General features: G+C 36.5%; 2 protein-coding genes across 2 annotated transcripts; both read left to right on the forward strand.

The window, feature by feature from the left end:
- Positions 1 to 278: 278 nt before the first annotated feature.
- LOC128246254 (transmembrane protein 26-like) lies at positions 279 to 9,686 on the forward strand. The gene is made up of 3 exons (XM_052964449.1): positions 279 to 1,124; positions 1,629 to 1,761; positions 7,467 to 9,686. The coding sequence occupies exons 1-3, from the start codon at positions 826 to 828 to the stop codon at positions 8,022 to 8,024; spliced, it is 990 nt and encodes a 329-aa protein (XP_052820409.1). The 5' UTR covers positions 279 to 825; the 3' UTR covers positions 8,025 to 9,686.
- Positions 9,687 to 19,356: 9,670 nt separating this feature from the next.
- LOC128224080 (transmembrane protein 26-like) lies at positions 19,357 to 22,526 on the forward strand. The gene is made up of 3 exons (XM_052933734.1): positions 19,357 to 19,978; positions 20,294 to 20,429; positions 20,882 to 22,526. Exons 1-3 carry the CDS (start codon positions 19,689 to 19,691, stop codon positions 21,422 to 21,424), a joined length of 969 nt encoding a protein of 322 aa, XP_052789694.1. The 5' UTR covers positions 19,357 to 19,688; the 3' UTR covers positions 21,425 to 22,526.
- Positions 22,527 to 22,768: the final 242 nt, after the last annotated feature.

Genomic DNA, 22,768 nt, shown 5'->3' on the forward strand with positions numbered 1-22,768 from the left:
AATACCTAATATTTGAACGACCATTAGAATAATTATCCAGCGTAAAGACATTGTTAACATGTTAGAAATCGATTCTGTTCAAAAGATTTTCTGCCGATTTAACTTTTAAACGAACCAGGAAGTAAAAATAATCTTGCAGCCTTCAGTCTACCTGCCGCTTGGTTTATCAATACCCCCTTTTGACAACCCATCAGAGTATGAAACATTTGTTTTAAATTAGTATTAGTATTATATATTTGGGATAAAAAGTACAAGTCTCTACCAAATGTCTTGAACACAAGGGTTGTTATATGTCATATATTGTGAGATATAACCTCAGATAAAAGTTCAAAAAGTGTGAAAAGAAACACACACTCTCTTCATGTGCAATTTCAATGTCATTTCATTGTCAAGCCTACGTTTATTTTAATTGGAGTCTTTAGAAAAGCTTTTGTTGAAGTGTTCTATTAGTTTGGTGCATGGGAACAGTGCAAATAGAGTTGCCAACTGTGATGTATATATAGTTTGTGAATTTTAGAAGGGAAACTAGTTGCGTCTCGAAAAATAAAAGGATTGGAAGAAACTTTAGTGTTTCAAAATAAAATACGAGGGGTTTCCACAAAGTGCGTTCGTGAACTTGTTGTTGTTGTTTATGTTATTTGCTAAATCACATATTTTCTTTACCCTCGTTGTAAAAGATTGATAGAGGCAAATCTAACAAAGCAGATGGTTTAGGTCTAGGTCATATTGTGAAAGGACTTTCTTGAATTATTTGTTGTAATGACTTTGTGAAAAATTTGAAGATACCATTGCGGCCAGAATATTTCGATATAATTAAAGAACAATATGGGTCAGAAATCATGTACTAAGGAGTGCGGCTGCATGTTAACGTTTTCAGCGTGGGAGAGGGTTTTTGTGAGGGTAGTGATCTTGAGAGCTATAATGATCACGCATATCGCACTGTCGACATGGAGGGTTGCCGATGTAATGCAAAATAACGCATTCTGGTTTCTGGCACTCATGTGCGTCATTGTTCTTATAAAAGATGGTCTTGAACTACGCAAGAACTGTGAAAAGCAATGTCAAAATAAAGGATGTAAGAAACAATGCGAACCACCAGTCGAATATAATGACACAACTTCAAAGTAAGCAAATGTTTTCTTCTTTTGGTTTATTTTATAAAATTTCTTTCGTAAAAACATGCAGGTTTTGGTCCCATTTCTCATGTCTCTTATAATATGAACAAGCACCAAGTATAAAAAACAACATTTATTTACAATTAGAAAGAAAAATATAGTCAAATACACAAAATTAACAGGAACTTCTTGACGTCTACCTTAATCTAAAATCCTACGCGACATGAAGTCAGTACACAGCAATATATGCGCTTTTATGTGAAATGTACAAATTCTGCCTGTTCTACGTCTATCTTTGCAAAATTTGTTTATTTAAGATGTCTTTTATGTAGCAAGAAATAAATAAATGACGTGAATATATGAATCAAAACTCCGACCTCAGGCAACACTAGACGGTTACGAGACATGCTCACGCGCGAGCCCTCGGGTCGGATTTTTCTGTCCTTAACGGTACCACTTTATAGTTTTTAAACTGAATTATTTGTTTCGTTGACTTTACTGAATGTTTTTTAGATGGCGTTCTACACTGATTGTCTATGTTGTGTGTATGGTGCCCATAGTATGGATACTTACGTATCATCTGCACAGCTCGGCGTCCACATTAACACCATCAGGAAATGCTAGTACTTTAGTCACTACCACACAGGTAAAGAATATATGACGCGGCCAAAACATATTTACAATATTTTTTTAACGGACAAGGGTTTATGGATGAAATCGTGAATAGCACTTATTAATACACTACTAACCTGCTGGTTTTTGCACAAAATGCATTGCCACCGCGGGCAAGATTGTGTTATCGATATATTCCGCGGTAGCCAACGTGGTGGTTCGCGTTATCACCGCATTCATCTGCTGCTACCGCGTACGACTTCCGAAGATATGCATGCGGCATATCGCTGCGATGCGATTTACTACGTTTTGCAGGTATTTTAACAGGTACCGATAGTACAAATAAAAGATTGTACATGTAAATTGAACATTGCTTGCAGAATGGATTTCATCCGATTGCGAGGACAAACAAACTCATCCCCCAAACTTAATAGTTATGTCGCTGGAATATTAAGTGTTTGTTAAAGTATTTTTCATTTAATTAAAATTTAATTTAAAGTCATCGCTATTTTTATATATACTAGATTTCAACACATTCACTAGGCCAAAAAAAATTGTTTGTTTAGGGTAACCTAAAGAAAACAAGAAAATCGAGCTGTATTTTATTAAAGAAAGGATCATCACAACTTAAAATAAATATTGAACAATTAAAAACTCTCCATGTGTTTTGCTTCACTGTCTATCGAGAAACGACTTCAGCAGAAGAACACTTTCTTTCAAGTCGCAGAGAGTTTTTCATTGTTCAATATTTATTTTAAGTTGTGATGTTCCTTTCTTTAATAAAATACAGCTCGATTTTCTTGTTTTCTTCACCACTAAGGAAAGTTTTTCATCTAGTTTGCAGTAAATCTGGTGCTTAACAGGCAACCACTGAACGGTTTCAATTCCTTGTTTTTCAAAATAATTTAAGGTTTCCTCTGTGAATTCTAATTGCGCTTGTGTCATTCTGTAATAATGATTCTAAACACCGGTGATTATATACACGTTGTGGCGCATGTCTTAACAAGTAAATGATACGTCATCGTCCTTGACCCTATAACCACATTAACCCTGATCTGATGACACACGGTTGAGCTTGACCCACAAATCATTATGACTGTTTGCTCTCGCATCACTGGGTCAACAAAGCGCGCGAATATTGACTTTGGTATGACCTTGAGTGTTGACCTAGATGTGACCGGGATAATGACGTCAATGGTGACCTACTTACCCGGATCTGGGTCAGGAACCGCTGGAACCACCTCCACTAGCAGTCCTACGCTACTACTGTTATTTCACTAATTAAACTCCATATTTTATTTAAAAGCATGAAAGAAACGTGTTTATTTAATCTTATATGTGTTTCTGACAACATTTCGATCTCTTATTGAATTGTATTGTATATCAATTCATGTTATCCCTGCTTATTTTAATCAATTATTAGAATGTTCAAACTTCTGTTTACCTTCCTTTAAAATATGATAAAAAATATGAATTCCCACATTAACCTATTCAGCCCACGTCTTTGATGTCAAAAATCCATATTCGCATTCTATTTTCTGTTCTACTACCTTTATCTTGAACTTGTTTTTAAGTTTTTTTAGCGTGACTGTTTGGCGTGAGATGGATTTTGGGCTACATTTCTGGCGTGACTGATTGGCGTGAGATTGGTTTTTAGCTACATCTTAGGCCAAACATACGATGTTTATAAAACGCGGAGTTCAAATGAAACGCATAAACAAACGTTTTGAAAACGGTTTATATGTTACACCTAGAGGCTCAAATGCATGTGTTTTGAAAACATATATTAACGTTTTACCAAGTGTAACACGTATTTAACAAAACATGATCTCTTTCAAATTCATAATGTTCAGTGATTGATCATAAAAACAACAAAAACGTCTGACGTAGTTGCGCACTCATAAAAATCAAAGCGCTTAATGCGCTGAAAGGCTTTCGGCCTGCTATGTTCTGTCAAGAAAGACATGCTTTTGTAAAACAAACTAACAAAAACATCAAAAGAATTATTTCGCAAATATGTTTTAAGAATGTTTAAACTGATACTCAACCACGCAGTGTCAGTCACTTGACGGCCACATTTGATATGTAGAATACTCAAATAATGACTGTAAATAAATAAGTATTGAGTAACAATTAATTGCCTGGTTTAAGCATAAAGGCATCTTTTATATAATTATACATCTTTTAATTAATAAATCACAAAGTAACCTGATTATAAGAATAAAATGAAATATTATTATTTCATTTAAAACATTTTTGTTAAGTTTCTAACTCTAAATTAACGTTTAGTTGCATCTTTAATATTATCCATATTTTCCCCCGGGTTTTAACGAGTTTCCGGGGTCCAAATCCGATGACCGACATCCTATATTTAACCAATAGTGTCTAGTTCCCCGGCCGCAGCCAGAATATAAACATAAATAAATACATGCATTTTTTTATCTAGTATGCGTTCATATTGTAACTATCTCCTTTTATTTTTGCGTTTTATAATTCGCTTAAATCAAAATAATTGCGTTTTCTATGACTTTATTTACGAAATTACGTAACTTGAAACGCAGCTTATCTGCACTATATTAAACGCATAACATATTATGAACACTCATTACAGCGATACTTTTAGCAAACTGCTTTATATGCAGAACGCAGCCCCGTAGCTTTTAAAGCATATTTGTAACTACGTAATGTAGATGTTAATGTTAATGTAAATTAAGTCGTTGACCACCGCAGTTCCAACAGCGTTGGGGATGATACGGCCGTGCACGCATTTTTTTGTCAAATGTTAAGAATGTTATATGTACGATTATAAAAGTTTGCTAGAATAGCGGTCTACAGCCATATCATTATTACATAAATAGACTCAATAACTGGGTCGCATAGAGCACCCGGCAAATATAAAAGTCTACATTACATTTTTCTTCTGTTAAAACACAGTCATACCTAGAATTAACTTTGAAGTGTAAACTGGTACCGAAAAATGTTGCTTTACAACAAAATAGTTAATCGGGCTGAATGAGAGACAATTAGCAGATTTGAAATAATCTTTTATGTATTGACATTTAAGCTAATGTAAGACCGAAATTGTTTAATGGCCAAGTAATCCTCATATCTTTACATTTTAAAGCCCGATTGTATTCTTTTCTGTTAATGGTTTTTTGTTAGCCTGCAAATATTGAGCAGATATAATGGATACTTTTAAGTGTGGTGATCTAAATAAAAAATGGAACGTATTTGGTTTTTAACGAGATAATCATTTATCATATAAGATAATAACTTTAATTTTTAGGCAAATAAACATCCATACTGAATTTGGAACTACCATCTTATTATAAATCGTAACTAATTTGAAATACAAATTGAAGTAACGAAATAATTCTTCTTTATAATGAACTGTAAGTAAACGGAACGAATATCATCAGCCGTAAAATGTACGATTTTTATACATGTGTTCATTTCTGTTGCTGCAAATAGCATAACTGAGAAACAAAATTATTGATAGTGAATTGGTGTTGTTATTTCGTAATCAAGAAAATAATTATCATGTCAACCGTAATACGTATAATTTACTATTATATACCCATCATAAATCCACATGCAATACATATCCCCAAATACGGTAGTCCGTATTTCACTCCATTGTAATACGGCCGTGGTCCATTCCCATAATATAAATGAACCTTTCCTGATATTGAAATGACGACATACAATGCGTTATTAAAGGGACTGTACACCAGATTAGCACCAATTTTTTTTATTCTGGAAAGAATCTTAGGACAATTATTTAATGAAATGTTTTACTCTTTGATATCATAATTGTAAAAAAAAATACCAAAACGTAAAAAGAAATCTTGTCGAAGACCGGGTTCGCACCGGTGTCGCCAAAATTGCAGTCCAGTGTTGTATCCACTGTGCTACGAAGGCTTACCCTGAACGGTTGGAATATTTGAGCTATATACCTAACTTGGTAATATCACGCGATAACATCGACTAGGTAATCACGCATAAGGAATGAATTCTACTTGGTAGACATACCTAGTTATCTATTTAATAAAAAAACAAAAAAAACTGCGAAAAGTATATTAATTGTAAACAATGTGATACTTCAGTTAGTTAGTTTCAATGCATTGATAACAAGTTTATGTCAGTTTTCGACAATTTTCTTTTTTTTTAGCTATTTCATCATACGGAGTACAGCACTTTAAATGGCGTTTCTTAAAAGCATTTGTCTTTATTGTGATTTAACCAGTTATGAATATGTTGAAAGGGTTTTATCACTGCATTTTTATTTCATGGATTGTTGCGGATGTCGAATTCATTCGGCTTGCGCCTTGTAAAATCCGAATGTAAAAAACACGTGAGTCGTATACAACCCTTCAGATCAAATACGCAGTACTTATAACACTTTTTTATGAAAAAAAGCAGCAAGGTGCAAACGCCTACCTGAGCAAAACGACTTAAAATCATAAAATCTCTAAGCAGGATTATTAATATGTATTAATCTTAATTTCGATTTATCTGTTATAACTTCAATTTATACCATAAATGTACTAGATTAACAGAAAAGTGAATCATGTATGTTACATCTACGCCGTTAATCCTTTTAAGATAATTCTTGTTTGGAATAAAAATGCATGTTGATCATTTACAGGAACAAACTTTTTTCCAAAATTGCTTGGTTGTAACATCGAGTTTTCCGAAATCTTGAGTTAAAAAAATGTTCAGAATGTTCGTACTTACCCTTGTCTATGGATTATCTTTTCTCCCACCTCAGATAAGTAGATCAAATAATTTAACTGTGCTAGAAATTCCCACGGGCGAAGATATAATGCCCGTATGGAACTCCTTTTGAATGGCCGCCACATTGTAATTACCTCCCTTGTTGAAGACTGTCATCTGTAGCATCATGGAAACCTTGTCTTGTGGCAATAATTAGAACACTAATTAATTATTTCTCGCTTCAAATGTCACCATAATACAGTTTTCACGCACCTCTCAAGAAATAATTCTTCACTTTCCTCAGAACTATTTAAAGACCGATTTGTCTATTAACATAATCCGAATCACTGCGCGCATATCCTTGACGACCACGAATTATCGCATATCCATACGCAATTATTTTAAGTAAGCACAAAAGAGTTCTTACAAAAAAATACATTTTTACTGTTTATTTGTTTAACTGAGGTGGGAGAAAAAGCATCTACCATAGCCGCTCGTGTAAGATAGGTTCATCCCAACCCTCGCGCATGGTGTTTTGCGGAAACTCGGTAAACCTCGTTTCCGCAAAACACCCTACGCTCGGGTCGGAATGAACCTATTTTACGGCCATGGAAGATACTTATAATTTGCTACTGTCTATTAACTTTGCGTTCTTAAATATTCAGACAATGTTATGAATAATTCATTCTTGAGCCCAAAAATTACAACAAAAATCGTTGTATGTAAAGACATGTACAGCATCCGACCTTAAAACGTTGGACCTCAACATTTTATTAAAGCACAATATTGCTAAAAATCAAGTATTTCTCCAACATGGGAAGATTCAACTACGCAAAATACATCTATGCAAAAACGCAATGAAAAATACGTGCATGCGTGCGTTTGTGCGTTTGTGCGTGCGTGTGTGTGTGAATACAGAATTATATTACACATAGTTGTATTGAAATAAAGAATAGAATGTGATAAAAAAAAATGCTTCATGGTTACTCGATCCTACTGTTACAGAAATTCCATATTTTTCAGGAGAGTATTATTTTGGGACTTGAAAAACTTGAAGACAGGACATGGATTTGGGTAGTTATAAACAGCATGATGTACATTCTTCTTTTTACCCGGTGTCTGTATGATGGATCGTCAGATGACAGCAAACTTTCAGAAAATCTACTTGGATTTCTCGGAACTGCTTCAGATATCATGGACCTGTTTTCTTTGTTCGAAGAAGAAGAGATTCTACAAAGTCAGCTATTAACGTACTTAATACTTTTTGCTTGGACATTGAGCCTTTTTCAGTTTGCACCAATACTAAGTAATTTCGATTGTTTTAAAAGAAGAAAACCATATGGGGAGCAAAATACAACAGATGCTTCCGAGGTAAGCAATGCCAAAATTTTATTGGTTATAGCCGTACAGGATGGACCATTTATTATTGTACGTGTTCTTATTATGGTTGTTCTCATGAAAGCGATGTCCAATTTGGTCTTCTTTATTATCAAAAACATCGTAACTCTTATTCTCGCCGATTACAAAACTATGGATCAATATTTTAAAAAGAAGCCGCCGAAAAGGAACTATTTGTTATAGCTGGAATTAAAATTAGGCGCTAGCTGAGTTGAATGAAAACCTGCAAATATCCGGAGTCGAATACAACATTCATTATCAAAATAAATCAGAAGTATCCCTGTTATTATAAACATAACTGGTTTAAAAAAAACATTGTTAAATAAAAAAGTGTGTGTTTTTCCTGACGTCATTTCAAAATTGAGCAATTCTACATATGACCTATGAGTGGAGTGAAATACAGCCGTATTGTGATATGTGGAATACGGTTTAGTCCTTTGTCTACTTGCAGAATCCTGATGCACAAACACATGTAAGAAAAATTATATTTTTGAATTACATTCTTATTCTACGTTGAGAGACTGCAAACATCTAATATCAATGTCCTGTATGATGGATGAAACTGAGATTCAAAGTATTCACCCAACAACAGTCGTATTACTTATCTTTTGGACAAGGATCTTCATGCAGTTTGTACAAGTTTTCGACAAGTAACATACTTCTGTAAGCAAGCTTCAGCAAGTCATGAAAGCAAGAAACCACACGCTCTGAAATCAAGCAACCGCAAATTATAAAAGCAAGTTCTGAACAACCGAAACTTAAGCAAGTGACAGCAAGTTCTGGAAGAAAGCAGCTGTCTGTACTGAAAGCAAGCATCAGCAAGTGAATCAAGGAAGGGGACAGCGTAAAGTAAGTCCGGAAAATACTTTAATCAAAAGAAGCATTGTCAGTAAAACAGCAACTCTTAAAGAGAGAACATGACTTAATACCGTTCAGAAAAAAAATGTACAAAGACATGACTGAATTGTTGATTCCAAAAAAGCGTCTATGATGCGTATTTCTATCGTGGCCATGTCCCGGATTGTTGGCCTTCGTTGTACCCAACAAGAACATCGTTACTCCTGCTTTTGTCACTTACACCCTTATCGGGTTTCCTGAAATAATGATCAAAGTGAGAACAAAACCAGAATCCACACAACGAAACAGTGATTAAGTTTGATATACTTTCATTTCCAGTTGTATAGGTTAAAGATGAATCTATGAGACGTCTAACATTGTATATGTCATAGAATTAAGAGATGATGTGTAAAGTATAATTATAATGGCAAGTTTATGTTGTATTGTTCAGTTAATCGAACCGGTTATTTATATTTGTGGTGTAGGGTGTGTGTGTGTGTGTGTGCGTGCGTGCGTGCGTGCGTGTGTGTGTGAATTAACTAATATTCAAATATTTCCTATTCCTTGTTGGCATATTTTATGTGTACCTAATATAAAGGTTGGCATATGTTTGCATGTTTGTATAAATGTGTTTACGCGTGTGTGCGAGCTTGCGTGCGTGTGTGCGTCCGTCCGTACATATGTATGTGTATGTGCGTGCGCATGCGTGCGAGCTTGCGTGCGTACGTGCGTGTGTGAGTGCATGCATGTGTGCGTACGTGCGTGCATGCTAGCATGCGTGCGTGCTAACGTGTGTGCGAGTTTGTGTGTGTGCGTGTGTGTGTGTGTGTGTGCGTGTGTGTGTGTGTGTGCACGCGCATGTGTGCGTGCGTTTGCATGTGTGCAAATGTGTTTGTGTGTGTTGAAATAACCTTGAGATGAACATGTTCAAGTCTTAATCTGTGGAATGCAACATGTATATTTGATGTAAGTGATGAGTTTGTATGAAATGAAATAAAAACGAACATTATATAACTCCATATTATGTGTCAAAAGTCCATTTATTCGTCATCGTGTCATGTGTATTTTTATTTCAAACCCGTTGAAGTTTCACCGATTTCAATGATTAAAGGGGATATTCCTTTCCATTAACGGACATAAGAGTAAAAACAATTGTGAAGTGTCAGTTATATATCATTGTGTCTACAGTTTCACTAAACTCCGTTTCATGTTTCTGCGTAACCTTTCTTGCACTGTATACAACTTCACATTATTATGTACCAATGCTAAAACATTAATCAAATTCCTTCTAGCTAATAATGCTTTATACAAAGTGTTTTCAAGAAATTCAAAGCACACGAGAAGGTACGTTGTAATAAAAAGACTCAAAAGTAATTGCAGAGCGCAATTTCAAACCATCATCTTTGAAGACAATCATAATACAAGGGGTGATAACATGGCAGCATTTGTCCAAGGATAACACATTTTGTGCTGTGTACAACTTGACATTGCCATCTATCAATGTTAAAAGTTTCATACAATCTCTTCCAACACATGTGAGTTATGCTTTGTTTGCAGAAAATCAAAGTTCAATGGTAGATAACTTTGCAAGAAAGTGCACAATTCATAATCCTTTGCTGTGCATAACTACAAACTGCTATATATATAAACGTTCAAGGTGTCAATTTCTACTAGAATAAAATCATCATTGTATGCGAAGAAACATACATATACACTACAACTACATAAGGGGTTAAAGGGAACCTTATTACAAGCTATTGCTCCAAACCACAGACGCGCGAATAATACATATATAAAGCACAGGCAAAATATAATATGGCAAACAATTACATAATATGATAAGCGCACTACATTATGAACAAAAATATAAACACTCAATAATTAAAATTGCATCTGTTGATAAAATATAAACTAATCGTCCAATACCACCAGGTTGTAGTAAGTAGCATTAGGGGTAGTAGAAAGGGGAATATTTTAGGTTATTCAGAGAACTTTGTATTTCCTTCACAATATGAAATCGAGTTTGAACAACATTGTTAATATAGTCCTGGTAGCACGACAATTTCCAATCACCAAGCATCTTTATGGCATCCGGTTTTAGACCATCGAATGTGTAATAACACTCCCCAAGGAAAAAATAAAATGTCCCTTCGACGAAGATGTTGGTCTGGGTTAAACTTGACACCAGCGGTGGACAGCACATTACTTCGGCGTAATAGTCCATAAAACATTGCCAGACAAGCTGCCCAAACTGTGGCATCAAGCGATGATTTAAAATCCAAACAAGATAAGATCTGATTTAGCATGACAGGTGTGAGTGTGAGTTTTCTAACTATGTTGTCACCCTGTAATTATAAAAAGCCGCAGTTGGACATATGCCTTAGAAGTCTTGATATTTCATTATTTTCATGAAGCCTACTGACACTGTCACTTAAAACGTTGTACCGTCCGGCATAATAAACATCATGAAGACGGAAATTATAAATGGCTGATAGCTAGAAAACACGACGGAGAGAATTCATCTCTGTAGGGTCTTTACATGAACCCCTGTTTATAATAGCACATGCAGTCATATTGTCACAATGTATATACACTGTCTTGTTTGCCCAAGCTGGTGCCCAACGGTGAGCCGCAGGTTCCAAGCTCAATACTACAAGATAGTTAATGGTTAATTTTGCAATTGTTGAGGTCCAGGGTGTATAAACAAAATCTCCATTTTGCACCAGCTGCAATTTTGCACGCATCAATCGTTACGGCGGTAGCCGATCAACTGTCAATAATAGGCATAGTTCCGTTAAAATATTGCATAAATTCCAACCACCACAAAATGTCCTGTTTCATGTCCCACGTAACTCGAATCCTGTGCCATGGCATTTTGAGGGTGTTGCAACGATTAATTAGGCGACGCATATGAAAGCGTCCCCCGTAAACACATTGTGCAACCCAATTCAATTTTCCCACCATGCCCTGAATATTCCGCTTTGAAACTATTTCTGATTAATAAATGACCGCAAAGACGAACGCAACTCATCTAACCTTTGGTTTGAAATGCTTACTGTCATAGAAGTGGAGTCTAAAGTTACACCAAGAAAAAGCATCTTTTTTGCGGGACCTTCAAGTTTATTGTAGTTGATCTGGAATCCAAGTTCCCACAGTAAACGTAAAAGTTCGTGTATGGCCTTTTTGCATTCTTCATATGATTTGGAAATTATTAGGAAGTCGTCCAGGTAGCAGATTATAGATTTGTAGCCTTTACGATCCACCATTATCCTTACAGATTGCGTAATGCGATTGAAAATTTCGGGGCTTCGCGCCGCACCGAAACTAAGCCGTTGGTCTACCATGAAGGTGTTATCATCATGCTCACTAAATCTCCACTTAAGACCCATTGCTTTAAATTTTGATGGATGTATTTTTACACTGCGATAGGCATTTGCTAAGTCCAACATTGCCATGAAACAATCAGGTGTTATGAAATCCATGGCATCTTGTACAGTTTGGTATTGGAAGTGGTTAGTCGTTGCAAAATCATTAACCGCAGCTCCCGTTGGTCTGCTACAATCGTGAATAAGTCTGACTTTTGATGAATCTTTTTTAGAAATAGCACCTAGTGCAGATATAATAATTGGTTTTTCATGTACAATTTTGTAATGTCCGTTTGAAAGTTTGGTTTGAATTTGATCTTCACAACGCGTGCGCATTTTTTCGTTTGTGGCTGATAAATAATTATCAATCTCTGAATAGTTTGAAATTTTGTTGTGTTGATCTACAATATGAAAACCGTCTTTAATCCCTAACAGCAAATACTCACGATCGTAGTAGTCCGCGGGGATCTGTCTTTCCCATGCCTCATATATTAAACTTGTGAATCGGCTCCAAACTGTTTTTTTGTCTTATTATGTTGTTGAGAGGTGTCTTTTGCGGTCGGATGGCGGTATTTACAGTTTGAGCCGAATGGGCAGGTTTCTTTTGCTTTGAAGATACGACAGTTCTCACGATTCGTCTTAGCCTGACTCCCTTGCATTAGGACTCGTGGGCGTTTTTGCACGAGAATTTGCATTTCCATATGCGGTGAGAAGGTTCCCCAACGGAATGAATGTTTGGCCTGCCACTCCCGGTATTAATAATCGAAATTGAGGACACTCAGACACTGTTCCATTCATAACTCTCCGCGAATTTTGGTGGAATAAGCCAAATAGTACTCGATCTCAGCTCTGGGTAGTTGGTTTGTACTAAGAAGATGATTTAGCACGCGCGTGTTGCCTGCCCCCCATTCCTCAAGAAACATTCCTAGATATGGATGGTCTTCGTCTGTCCTCAACACAAGAGTATCTGGTTGCGACGGGTTTGACGTCGGTGCTTTGTCTTTTCGGACAGGAACTGCGTAACATGCGTTACCTTCTTCGTTCTTGATTTCATTGTAAGAATTGCACGGGGGTCCATGAAGTGTCCGTTTCCATTTGGAGGAGAAGGACATGTAGCACTTATCGCATCAGATATAAGAAGGGCATCAAGTGTCTTACCTGCCCCTGTAAGAATATCCCTGGTACAGTCAAATCCGGCCGCTTCTGTGTTTACTGGCACAGTTGGGCAAGTTCTGTCACCGTTCCACCTTTTCACGTCGTGCATGATCATTTTCACTGCGCCTTATAGAATCCCTATTTTTTTAGGTCACTTTCGACAAGTAGTCTCAATGCTTCCTTCGTAACCAACTCGTCTTGTCTCAGTGTCTGCGACACCTTACGCGACAGTTTTTGGGTAGCTACCCATTCATCAAAATTAAATCCCTCCACCGGCGAGGTGGCTTCTTCTATATCACTCATTGTCAACATACATATATATATGTCCTAAAACAACACTTGTTTCTTTATATAACTATTTAAAACAAAAGTCTTAAACATTTAATTTAAACATATGGCAAGCGTCGAGTCTGATAAGCGCGCATGTAATAACTAGCATGGAGCGAGGAATTGGCTCCCAGAAAAACCCATTAGAGGTCACATGACCAGAAGGTGTGAAAAAGGGGGCGCCAGCAGTAGTTTGTCTTAATACAATTAAGTAGCTTAATTAAACGTTTGTAACCCACAGAACGTCGTGTTTACTTTCGATACCGGAAGTTTTCAGTTGTTTCGTTTGGCCTAGCTTCACGTTTTCGGTGTGAAACCTGAGTCATTTCTGGTACGCCATGGATGCCGCGCAGCAGTTCCGGAGGTGATGGGCGTTGGTTGATAAAGCTTTGACGAGGAGGTACACGTAAGCATGTACCAGGCTTAGGCTGAAGTGGAACTCCGGACAGCAACGGACCAATTCAACGCAAGCAACGCTACAGATAACGTTGAAGTGGACAATGTTATTGTCATAAAAAGGCCTATACTCATTTGTAAAGTCGATTGCTGAGCGTACTTGTACGCATGCCCGAAAAAAGTAGTAGTAGTAGTAGTAGTAGCAGTAGTAATAGTAGTAGTAGTAGTAGTAGTTGTTGTTGTTGTTGTTGCTGTTGCTGTTGTTGTTGTTGTTGTTGTAGTAGTAGAAGTAGTAGTAATAATAATAGTGGTAGTAGTAGTAGTAGTTAGATATCCGCCGTTCACCCAGATGTCGCGGGTTCATTCCCCACCACAGTAAGAGTGGTCTAGTGGTAAAGGTGTCAGCCTCTCACTCGAGATGAAATGGTTTAATTCTCCCATCAGGGTGACACTGGTCTAGTGGTATGGGTGTCCGTCTGTCACCCCAAATATCTTGGGTTTATTCTTTTACCAGGGTGAGAGTTGTATAGTGGTATAGGTGTCCGCCTCTCAACCCAGATTTCGTGGGTTCGTTAACCACAACTGTAAGAGTGGTCTAGTGGTACAGGTGTCCGCCTCTCACCCAAGATTTCGTTGGTTTATTCCCAACCACGAGAACGTTCTATTGGCCTCTCCAAGGACACATTGCTGGTCTCGGCCAAGAAAACGGACAATGAGAGCTATTTGTTCATATTATACCTAATAACGCTAAACCTCATTGTTTTGTAGGCAGGATCCAGGGCATTTTAGGTCGTCTTCTGGACTCAAGATGGTTATATGCGGTAATCAAATTTTAAACGTGTTTGGTTTCCACTAAGCAAGATTCATTTCAAATATTTTTTTCATATCAGATAATATTTCTTTCCAATCCATGCGAATAAAAACGAATACAGACCAGACATTTCTTCAAATCCCGTATTTGAGCAGAGTGTTCTTAACATATTTTTATTCATCAACTTGTTATTATAGTTCTTGCTGGGTACACAATTTTCGCTATAACGTTAATTGCGTGCTATTAAACGGTGTTAAAATGGTGTTGTTTCAAGTACGTGAAGCATCAATACGCTATACCTATGGGCTTGCTAAAATATATGAAGTATCAAACTCAAATAGTGCCTTTGAAGATTTTAATGTAGACTAATGGGGAAGAACTATCTATATGCCTTTGCATGCCTGGATATATCTGCATGTTTGAATATATCTCTGTATGCTATATGTCTGCATATCTACATATTTGAACATATCTCTGCCTTTTAAAATATATCTCTGTATAATATGTGTCTTCATGTTTGATTGTATCTCTACATATTTGAAGATATCTCTGCCTGTTATGTACGAGGGTTGATCCCGAAGTTCGTGTAAATTGTTCGTAACATTTTTATTTCTATTCCAATACATCTGAAACTGTATTACCCAAAAGATCAATATATTTAGAGATAAAATACAAGGCGAAATAATAATCGGCTAACGATAACAACAATAAACGGTATCCTTGGCAACCCATCAGGCCCTAGTCAGCGCACGCCGAAAAGTGTATACTTGTTATCATTCATTCACCTTAAGTAATGCAATATATACACTGGTTCTTATCGTCAAAAATCCGCGCAAATCTTGCAAGTTCAATATTAATGTCATGACGTCATTTCCGTAAAATTCACCGTTGTTTACTACATCCGGTTTGAAAATAGCAGCTTGTTTGTTTGAACAGTCAAGGAAACCAAACCTGCGTTATGACGTCAACTGGAGACGTTGATTTACAGAGGTTCATTAAAGTTTGTGTCGGAATGGGAATGACACAAGTTGAAAAGATTTCAATGATGAAAAGGAGCGATACTTTAAAGTTTGGCCCGGCATTCGTCTACAAATGGCACAAAAGATTTAAGAACGGCAGAAAATCGATTGAAAACAAGAAGAGAGAAGGTAGGCCTTCAATCGTGATTCCTAGTGTTCGAGAAAAAGTGAGGGGTATTATTCGGGAAGACAGGCGGAAAACATTGAAACAGATTGCCAGTGAACTCGACATATCTCCTTCAACTGTGCATGGCATTCTTACGAAAAAGTTAGGTATGTCGAAAGTCAGTGCGCGCTGGGTCCCGAAGTTGCTGTCGGACGAAGAAAAGCAGACGCGTGCAAGGTGTTCAGCTGCATTTTTGGATCGGTACGCATCCGAAGGTGACGAATTCCTTGATAGAATAGTAACAACAGACGAACCTTGGCTTCATCACTATGATCCGGAGACGAAGGCCCAATCGTCGGTGTGGAAAACACCAAGAACACCGCCACCAAAAAAAAAGCTCGGGTACAAAGGAGCTGCGGAAAAGAGATGTTCATCTTCTTCATGGATCGCTACGGGATGATACATCAGCACAGAGTCAAAGATGGAAGGACGGTGAATGCTGACTATTACTCAACGGAAAATATCTATGCAACCCATGGATGTAACTAATAAATATATTAATAATTATACACTACAAAAAATAATAATAATATTTATATATAAAAATATAGCAATTATTAATTTTATATTACAATACTTCCTTGCATTAAAACATCAACCGCTAGCATTGATAACTGAAACACGTTGATTTTCAGGTATTGAAAAGGGATCTCGTCAATGCTCTTAAGAGGAAACGGCCGGCTTTGGACCTTGATCGGATTATCCTGCACCAGGATAATGCTCCTGCACATAGGGCAAACTCTATATGTAGATATACATTTCTAATCATGTTCGCCACTCCGTTTTTTTTCTAATTTAACAATTATAAAACTCTTTAAATAAATGTGCAATGCAATTTCGTTAATGATTCACTATGTATCATCAGAGTCTTAAACTTTTGTTTTAAACGAGTTTTATATCTTTGGGATAAAACGTACAAGTCTCTACCAAATGTATTGAACACAAGGGTTGTTATATGTCGAATATTGTTAGATATAACCCAAGATAATAGTTCTAAAACTGTTTTTTTTCGGTTTTAACATGTGCAAATTTCAATGTCACATTCAAAAGTCTACGTCTATTTTAACTACAATCTTTCAATCTGTATTGTTGAAGACGACCGGACTCTATAGAATCGGATTATATAGCTATTGTTGACTTTTGCTTGATTAAGTTTGATGGGTTAATTCTAAAGTTATACCTGCATTGAAATATTTAATTTGTGGTTCCGAATCGATATATTCAATATAATGTTATTCAAGGTTTTCGTGGAATTGAACAAAACAACTGAAGATCTGGTCTGGTACACTGGTATTATGAAGCATGACAAATGTAGTATGATATCATTGGGGTTTTTTTTAACGTTTTAACAATTGATTAGTTGCATGGTTTGCAGTACCTTAGATATCATCAAGACTTATGCCATTTTCAGAACGTTCTTGTGCTTATATGAAAAAATCGTACCCTGATATACGTGTGACATTTGACTACATATATGTAACATATTGTTGTATGTGAACGTTATGTTGAATCGAGAAAATATATTGTTATAAATGTTTTTTACCAAATTAAAGAAAAACTAAGGAAATGCATCTGAAAACAATAATTTTGTAATTATTATACTCTTTGGTACCGATATAACAGAAAGAAATACAAAATCTGTTTGGTTTGTGGTGGGAAGCGAGCCCACGCCGATCAAGTGATGAAAACAAGAGGCCCATGAGGGCCTGTTCTCTAATGGCTTGCATAATCTGGTCACTATCTGTATCAAGATCATATGACATTTATAAAAAATTGTTAAAAAAATGTTTTGAAAAATAAAAATACTTAATTTATTTTGTTGAACATGAAAAGTTAGTTTAGCCCAGCTGGGAGTTCTTGTCCAGGGCCTGGATTTTATATCATTTTGTGATGTGTTTTTTATCACTCTTTGTAATAATTTGCTATTTGTGCAGACATTTGATGTAAATTGATTAACGTGTCCAAATGAATTGACTTGAACTTAGAATGGAGTCTCGCCAAATATTCCAAACCATTTGAATGATATATACCAAAAATAAATGTATAAATGAAATATGAATTTGCGTTGTTTGTTGATGAAAACTATATGGAATTACAGTTGAAGAACAACCAAACGAAATAAGGGCGTAAGAAAGAGTTACGATTATGATTAAAGAACGAGTTATAAAATAAGAGTTTAGCAACCAGTGAATAAGTAGGAGTCACGGCATCGAATTCATGTCCTAGGCAAGCAAATCTGCCGACAATTTCGGTAACTCCTCAGTTTAACCGACGTTAAAGGCCTGGTTTTAACCCAGGTCAAGTTAAGTTCACAAGTTGTGTGTCGATCTTATGTATCTCTATTGGCTAATACTACTTTGCTATACAGTCAATTCGCCCTAATGGTCAAGATGTCTTTCCATCCAAGATGCTGGTCAGACATGCTGGTCAGACAAGATGTGATTACGGTTTAGTTATAAGTGTTTACTGCCACTTTAAAAAATACCCTTCCCCCACTGGCTTAAACTTGATATATGAACATATTCGCTTGAATTATAAGGAATTGCTCAGAAATACCATATAATGATGCTGATTGTATTGCATTGTCCCCTTCTGTTGTTTTGTTACCAAAAATGGACGCAGTAGTTGTATCAACGATGGTCTTCTTGACTTAGAATAAAATGTATCTTTGAAATTAATGACTGTTCACTAATTCAAATACTCTTAAAGTTCATATTAACATTAACCCTAAAGTTGATGGTTTAATTGGTTTAATGAAGATATTTAAGAGCCTTAGATAATGCACTTGGAACTACAGGGCAAGCACAGCAGCAGCAGCCATGGAAGCCAAAGGACCCCGTGTAAAGATACAAGGCTAAATAATGCCAAACATACACTGAACAGGAAGCAAACAATCCAAGAAAGGAATCAGTGGAAATAAATAAGATGAACAGCATAACAACAGATATAAACTTCAACTTGTGCAAGTGTGAAAAACAAGAAGAGAATTATATGGATTCACAGTCAGATAATAAAGGATAGGAACGAAAAAATAAACACATCAGAAGATCCAAAGACAATCTGAGCGAACGGGTAGAAATTCGTTTGGAAAATCCATTCTTTTCAAGTGCCACATTGTTTTACATAAACAAAGCAAATGTTTAATTGCTATCATTAGCTTTGGTTTAGAACGTTTAGACAATAGTTATAGTGCAAGGTCTGCAGAAAATATCAACGTAATCAAGATTAATGTTTTTGTTCAAAAGGTTTTCGTACTTATATTAAGAGATATAATTATCAATTATCTGTACCCTGGTATATGCGTGACATTTGACTAAAATTTTGTTACAATAATGTGAAGGTTTTGCTTACTCGATAATTTTTAAGATCATATCTGTAATCTATATTTGTAAGTATTACTTCAGTTGCAATAACACCAAGGCAAGAACTATATGCATGAAAACAGCGCAAATAAAAGAGTACCAACTGTGAAATATATATCGTGGTTATTAAAAGGGAAACTAGTTTCATCTCGAAAATAAATGAATTGGAAGAAACTTTAGTGTTTCAAAATAAAATACGAGCGGTTTCCACAAAGTGCGTTCGTGATAGTGTTGTTGTTGTTGTTGTTGTTTATGTTATTTGCCAAATTACATAATTTCTTTTCTCTCGTTGTAAAAGATTGATACAGGCATTGTTGTAATGACTTTGTCGGAACGTTGAAAATACCATTGCGACCGGAATATTTCCATTTTTTTTAAAAACAATTGGCGTCAGCCACATCTTACTGGGATGTCCGACGGCGAGTCAAATGAACCAGAGTGTATCCCAGTAGTAGTGAAGGTAGTGTTTTTGAGGGCTGTCATGATCCTGCATATCATTCTGTCGACATGGAGGGTTGTCATTGTAATGCAAAATAGCGCATACTGGGTTCTGGTACTTCTGTGCGTCTTTGTTCTTATAGAAGATGGTTTTGAAATACTCAAGTACTATGTGAAGACGTCAAAATGTAACGGACCTAGCAAAAAGAATAAAAGAGCTAAATCAACAGTTGGAAATAATTACACAACGTCGAAACCGAAGTAAGCATATTTGTCTCTTCCTTGAGTATATCTATAAGATGAGTAGATGATGTTGCTGATGCTTGTAGATGATGCAATGATCGTTCTGGTCCAAATTTTGAACATCTCAAGTCTCTTATAAGTCCCGTGTATAAAATAACATTTATTTACAGTTATTTTTGATCCAAACTCCGACATTAGGCACGCTGGACGGAAACGAGACATGCTTACGCGCGAGCCCTTGGGTCGGATTTTTCTGTCCGTACCGGAACAACTTTCTAGATAGTTTTTTTACACTGAATTATTAGTTTCTTTACTTAACTGAATGTATTTCAGATGGCGTTCTGCACTTATTGTCTATCTTGTGTGTATGGTGCCCATAGTTTGGCTACTTACGTTTCATCTGCAAAGCTCAACATCCACAACAACATCATCAGGACAAACTAACACTACAGTCACCACTACCACACAGGTAAATATTATAAGACGCGGCCCGAAACTCGTAATCTGCTGCCTTTTTATTTAGACTGGTCGCTTGTTAGACGCAGTGGTTATTTCCATTTGTCATTTGGCATAACTAGACTACAATAAACAAGCTGTGGAAGCAAATTACCGCACGTTCTGAAAGCACTATTCTGCGACTCTGTCGATGAAGTGTTAGAAAACAAATATTAGTTCTCACAAGTACGTTGACAAAAAGGGCAAATACATATGTGTGTGTGTGTCTGTGCGTGTGCGTGGGTTCGTGCGTGCGTGCGTGTGTCCATGTGTGCGCACATGCATATCTCTTTATTATATTTGTCTACTCTTTTTATGCACAATGGTATTACACATATTTGTTTTAAACTGAAGAATAGTTTACGATAAATAATTTTGTTTCATGGTTATTCGATCCTACTGTTTAAGGTATTTCATACTTTTCAGACTAGTATTATTTTGGGGATTCAAAATCTAGAAGACAAGACATGGATTTTGGTAGTTATACAAAGTACGATGTACATTCTTCTTGTTACCCGTTGTATTTATGATGGAACGTCAGATGACTGCAAACTTTCAGAAAATCTAAGTGGATTTCTCGGAACTGCTTCAGATATCATGGACCTGTTTTCTTTGTTCGACGAAGATGACATTCTACAAAACCAGCCATTAACGGTCCTTATACTTTTGGCTTGGACATTGAGCTTCATTCAGTTTGCACCAATACTAGAAAATTGGGAAAATCTTGTCGAGATAGACAATACCTACAATTTGATGTCTATATGCTTACAGGATGGCCCATTTCTTATTTTACGTGTTTCTATTATGGTCAGTTTGAAGAAGGCGAAATCCAGTTTGGTCTTCTTTGTTATCAAAAATATCGTTACTCTTATTCTCGTCGCATACAAAATGATGGCTCAAGCAGAGAAGCCTCAACAACCATCGAAAAACAATGTACATATTATAGCTGCAAGTAAAGTGAGGCGCTAGCTGAGTGGAATGAAAATCTGCAAAAATCGAATACAAGATTCATTATCAAAATAAATCAGTAGAAACCCTTTTATTTTAAGCATAACTGGTTAAAAAAAGCATTGTTAAATAAAAAAAGTGTTTTTTTCTGACGTCATTTCAACAACGAGCAATTCAACTTATGACTTATGAGCGAAGTGAAATACAGCCGTATTGAATTAGGTGGAATATGGATTAGAGTACTATGTCCTCTTGCAGGATCCTGATGCGCATACACATGTATTATAAAATATATTATGATTTACATTCTTATCGTTGGAAGACTGCAAACATCTGATAATAATAATCTGTATGCATTACTCGATGAAATTGATATTCAAAGTATTTACCCAACAACAGTCATAATACTTATCTTTTTTACACTCAGCTTCATTCCGTTTGCACCAGTTCTCGACAAGTAACATACTTCTGAAAGAAAGCTTCAGCAAGCCCTGAAAGCAAGAAACCACACGCTCTGAAAGCAGGTTCTGAACAACCGAAAACTCGTATAGCATCTGTAAGCAAGTGACAGCAAGTTCTGGAAGAAAGCAGCTGTTTGTGCAGAAAGCAAGCATCAGCATGTGAATCAAGGAAAGGGACAGCGTAAAGTAAGTCCGGAAGATACTTTAATTAAAGGAAGCAGTGTCAATGAAACAGCAACTTTTAAAGAGAAAACATGACTAACTGCCGTCCAGAAAAATGCACAAAGACTTGACTGATTTGTTGATTCAAAAAAAAGCGTCTATGATGGACAAGTTAAAGAAAGTGGAAAAGTTATAAAGTGTGATATACTTTTATTTTCAGTTTTAAAGGTTAATGTGCAACTATGAGACGACTGACACTTCATATGACGTGAGTGCGTGCGTACGTGCGTCCATGTGTGTGTGTGTGTGTGCGTGTGTGTGTGTGTGTGTGTGTGTGTGTGTGCTCGTTTGTGTCCGCGTGTGCGTGTGTGTGTTGTCTGTGTATGTGTGTGTGTGTGTGTGTGTGCTCGTGTGTGTCCGCGTGTGCGTGTGTGTGTGTTGTCTGTGTATGTGTGTGTGTGCTCGTGTGTGTCCGTGTGTGCGAGTGTTCGTGTGTGTGTGGGGGGGGGTCTGTGTATGTGTGCGTGCGTGCGTGCGCACGTGCGCTGTGTATGTGTGTGTGTGTGTGCTCGTGTGTGTATGTGTTTGAGTGTGTTGAAATGACTTTGAGAGGAACCTGTTCAAGTCTTAATCTGTAGAATGCAACACATATATTTGATGTAAGTGATGAGTTTGTTTGAAGTGAAATAAAAGGCAGCTGTTTCCAAATCATGCTTTGTACAAAGTTTTTCAAGAAATTCAA

The sequence above is a fragment of the Mya arenaria genome, chromosome 2, assembly GCF_026914265.1.
Source record: "Mya arenaria isolate MELC-2E11 chromosome 2, ASM2691426v1".
Taxonomy (NCBI): domain Eukaryota; kingdom Metazoa; phylum Mollusca; class Bivalvia; order Myida; family Myidae; genus Mya; species Mya arenaria.

Excerpts from the sequence above, each read along its gene's own strand:
- LOC128246254 (XM_052964449.1), top strand. The coding sequence starts at position 826 with ATGGGTCAGAAATCATGTACTAAGGAGTGCGGCTGCATGTTAACGTTT. Across the intron at positions 1,125-1,628 it reads TATAATGACACAACTTCAAA|ATGGCGTTCTACACTGATTG; the intron begins GTAAGCAAATGT and ends AATGTTTTTTAG. Across the intron at positions 1,762-7,466 it reads CTTTAGTCACTACCACACAG|GAGAGTATTATTTTGGGACT; the intron begins GTAAAGAATATA and ends CATATTTTTCAG.
- LOC128224080 (XM_052933734.1), top strand. The coding sequence starts at position 19,689 with ATGTCCGACGGCGAGTCAAATGAACCAGAGTGTATCCCAGTAGTAGTG. Across the intron at positions 19,979-20,293 it reads TACACAACGTCGAAACCGAA|ATGGCGTTCTGCACTTATTG; the intron begins GTAAGCATATTT and ends AATGTATTTCAG. Across the intron at positions 20,430-20,881 it reads CAGTCACCACTACCACACAG|ACTAGTATTATTTTGGGGAT; the intron begins GTAAATATTATA and ends CATACTTTTCAG.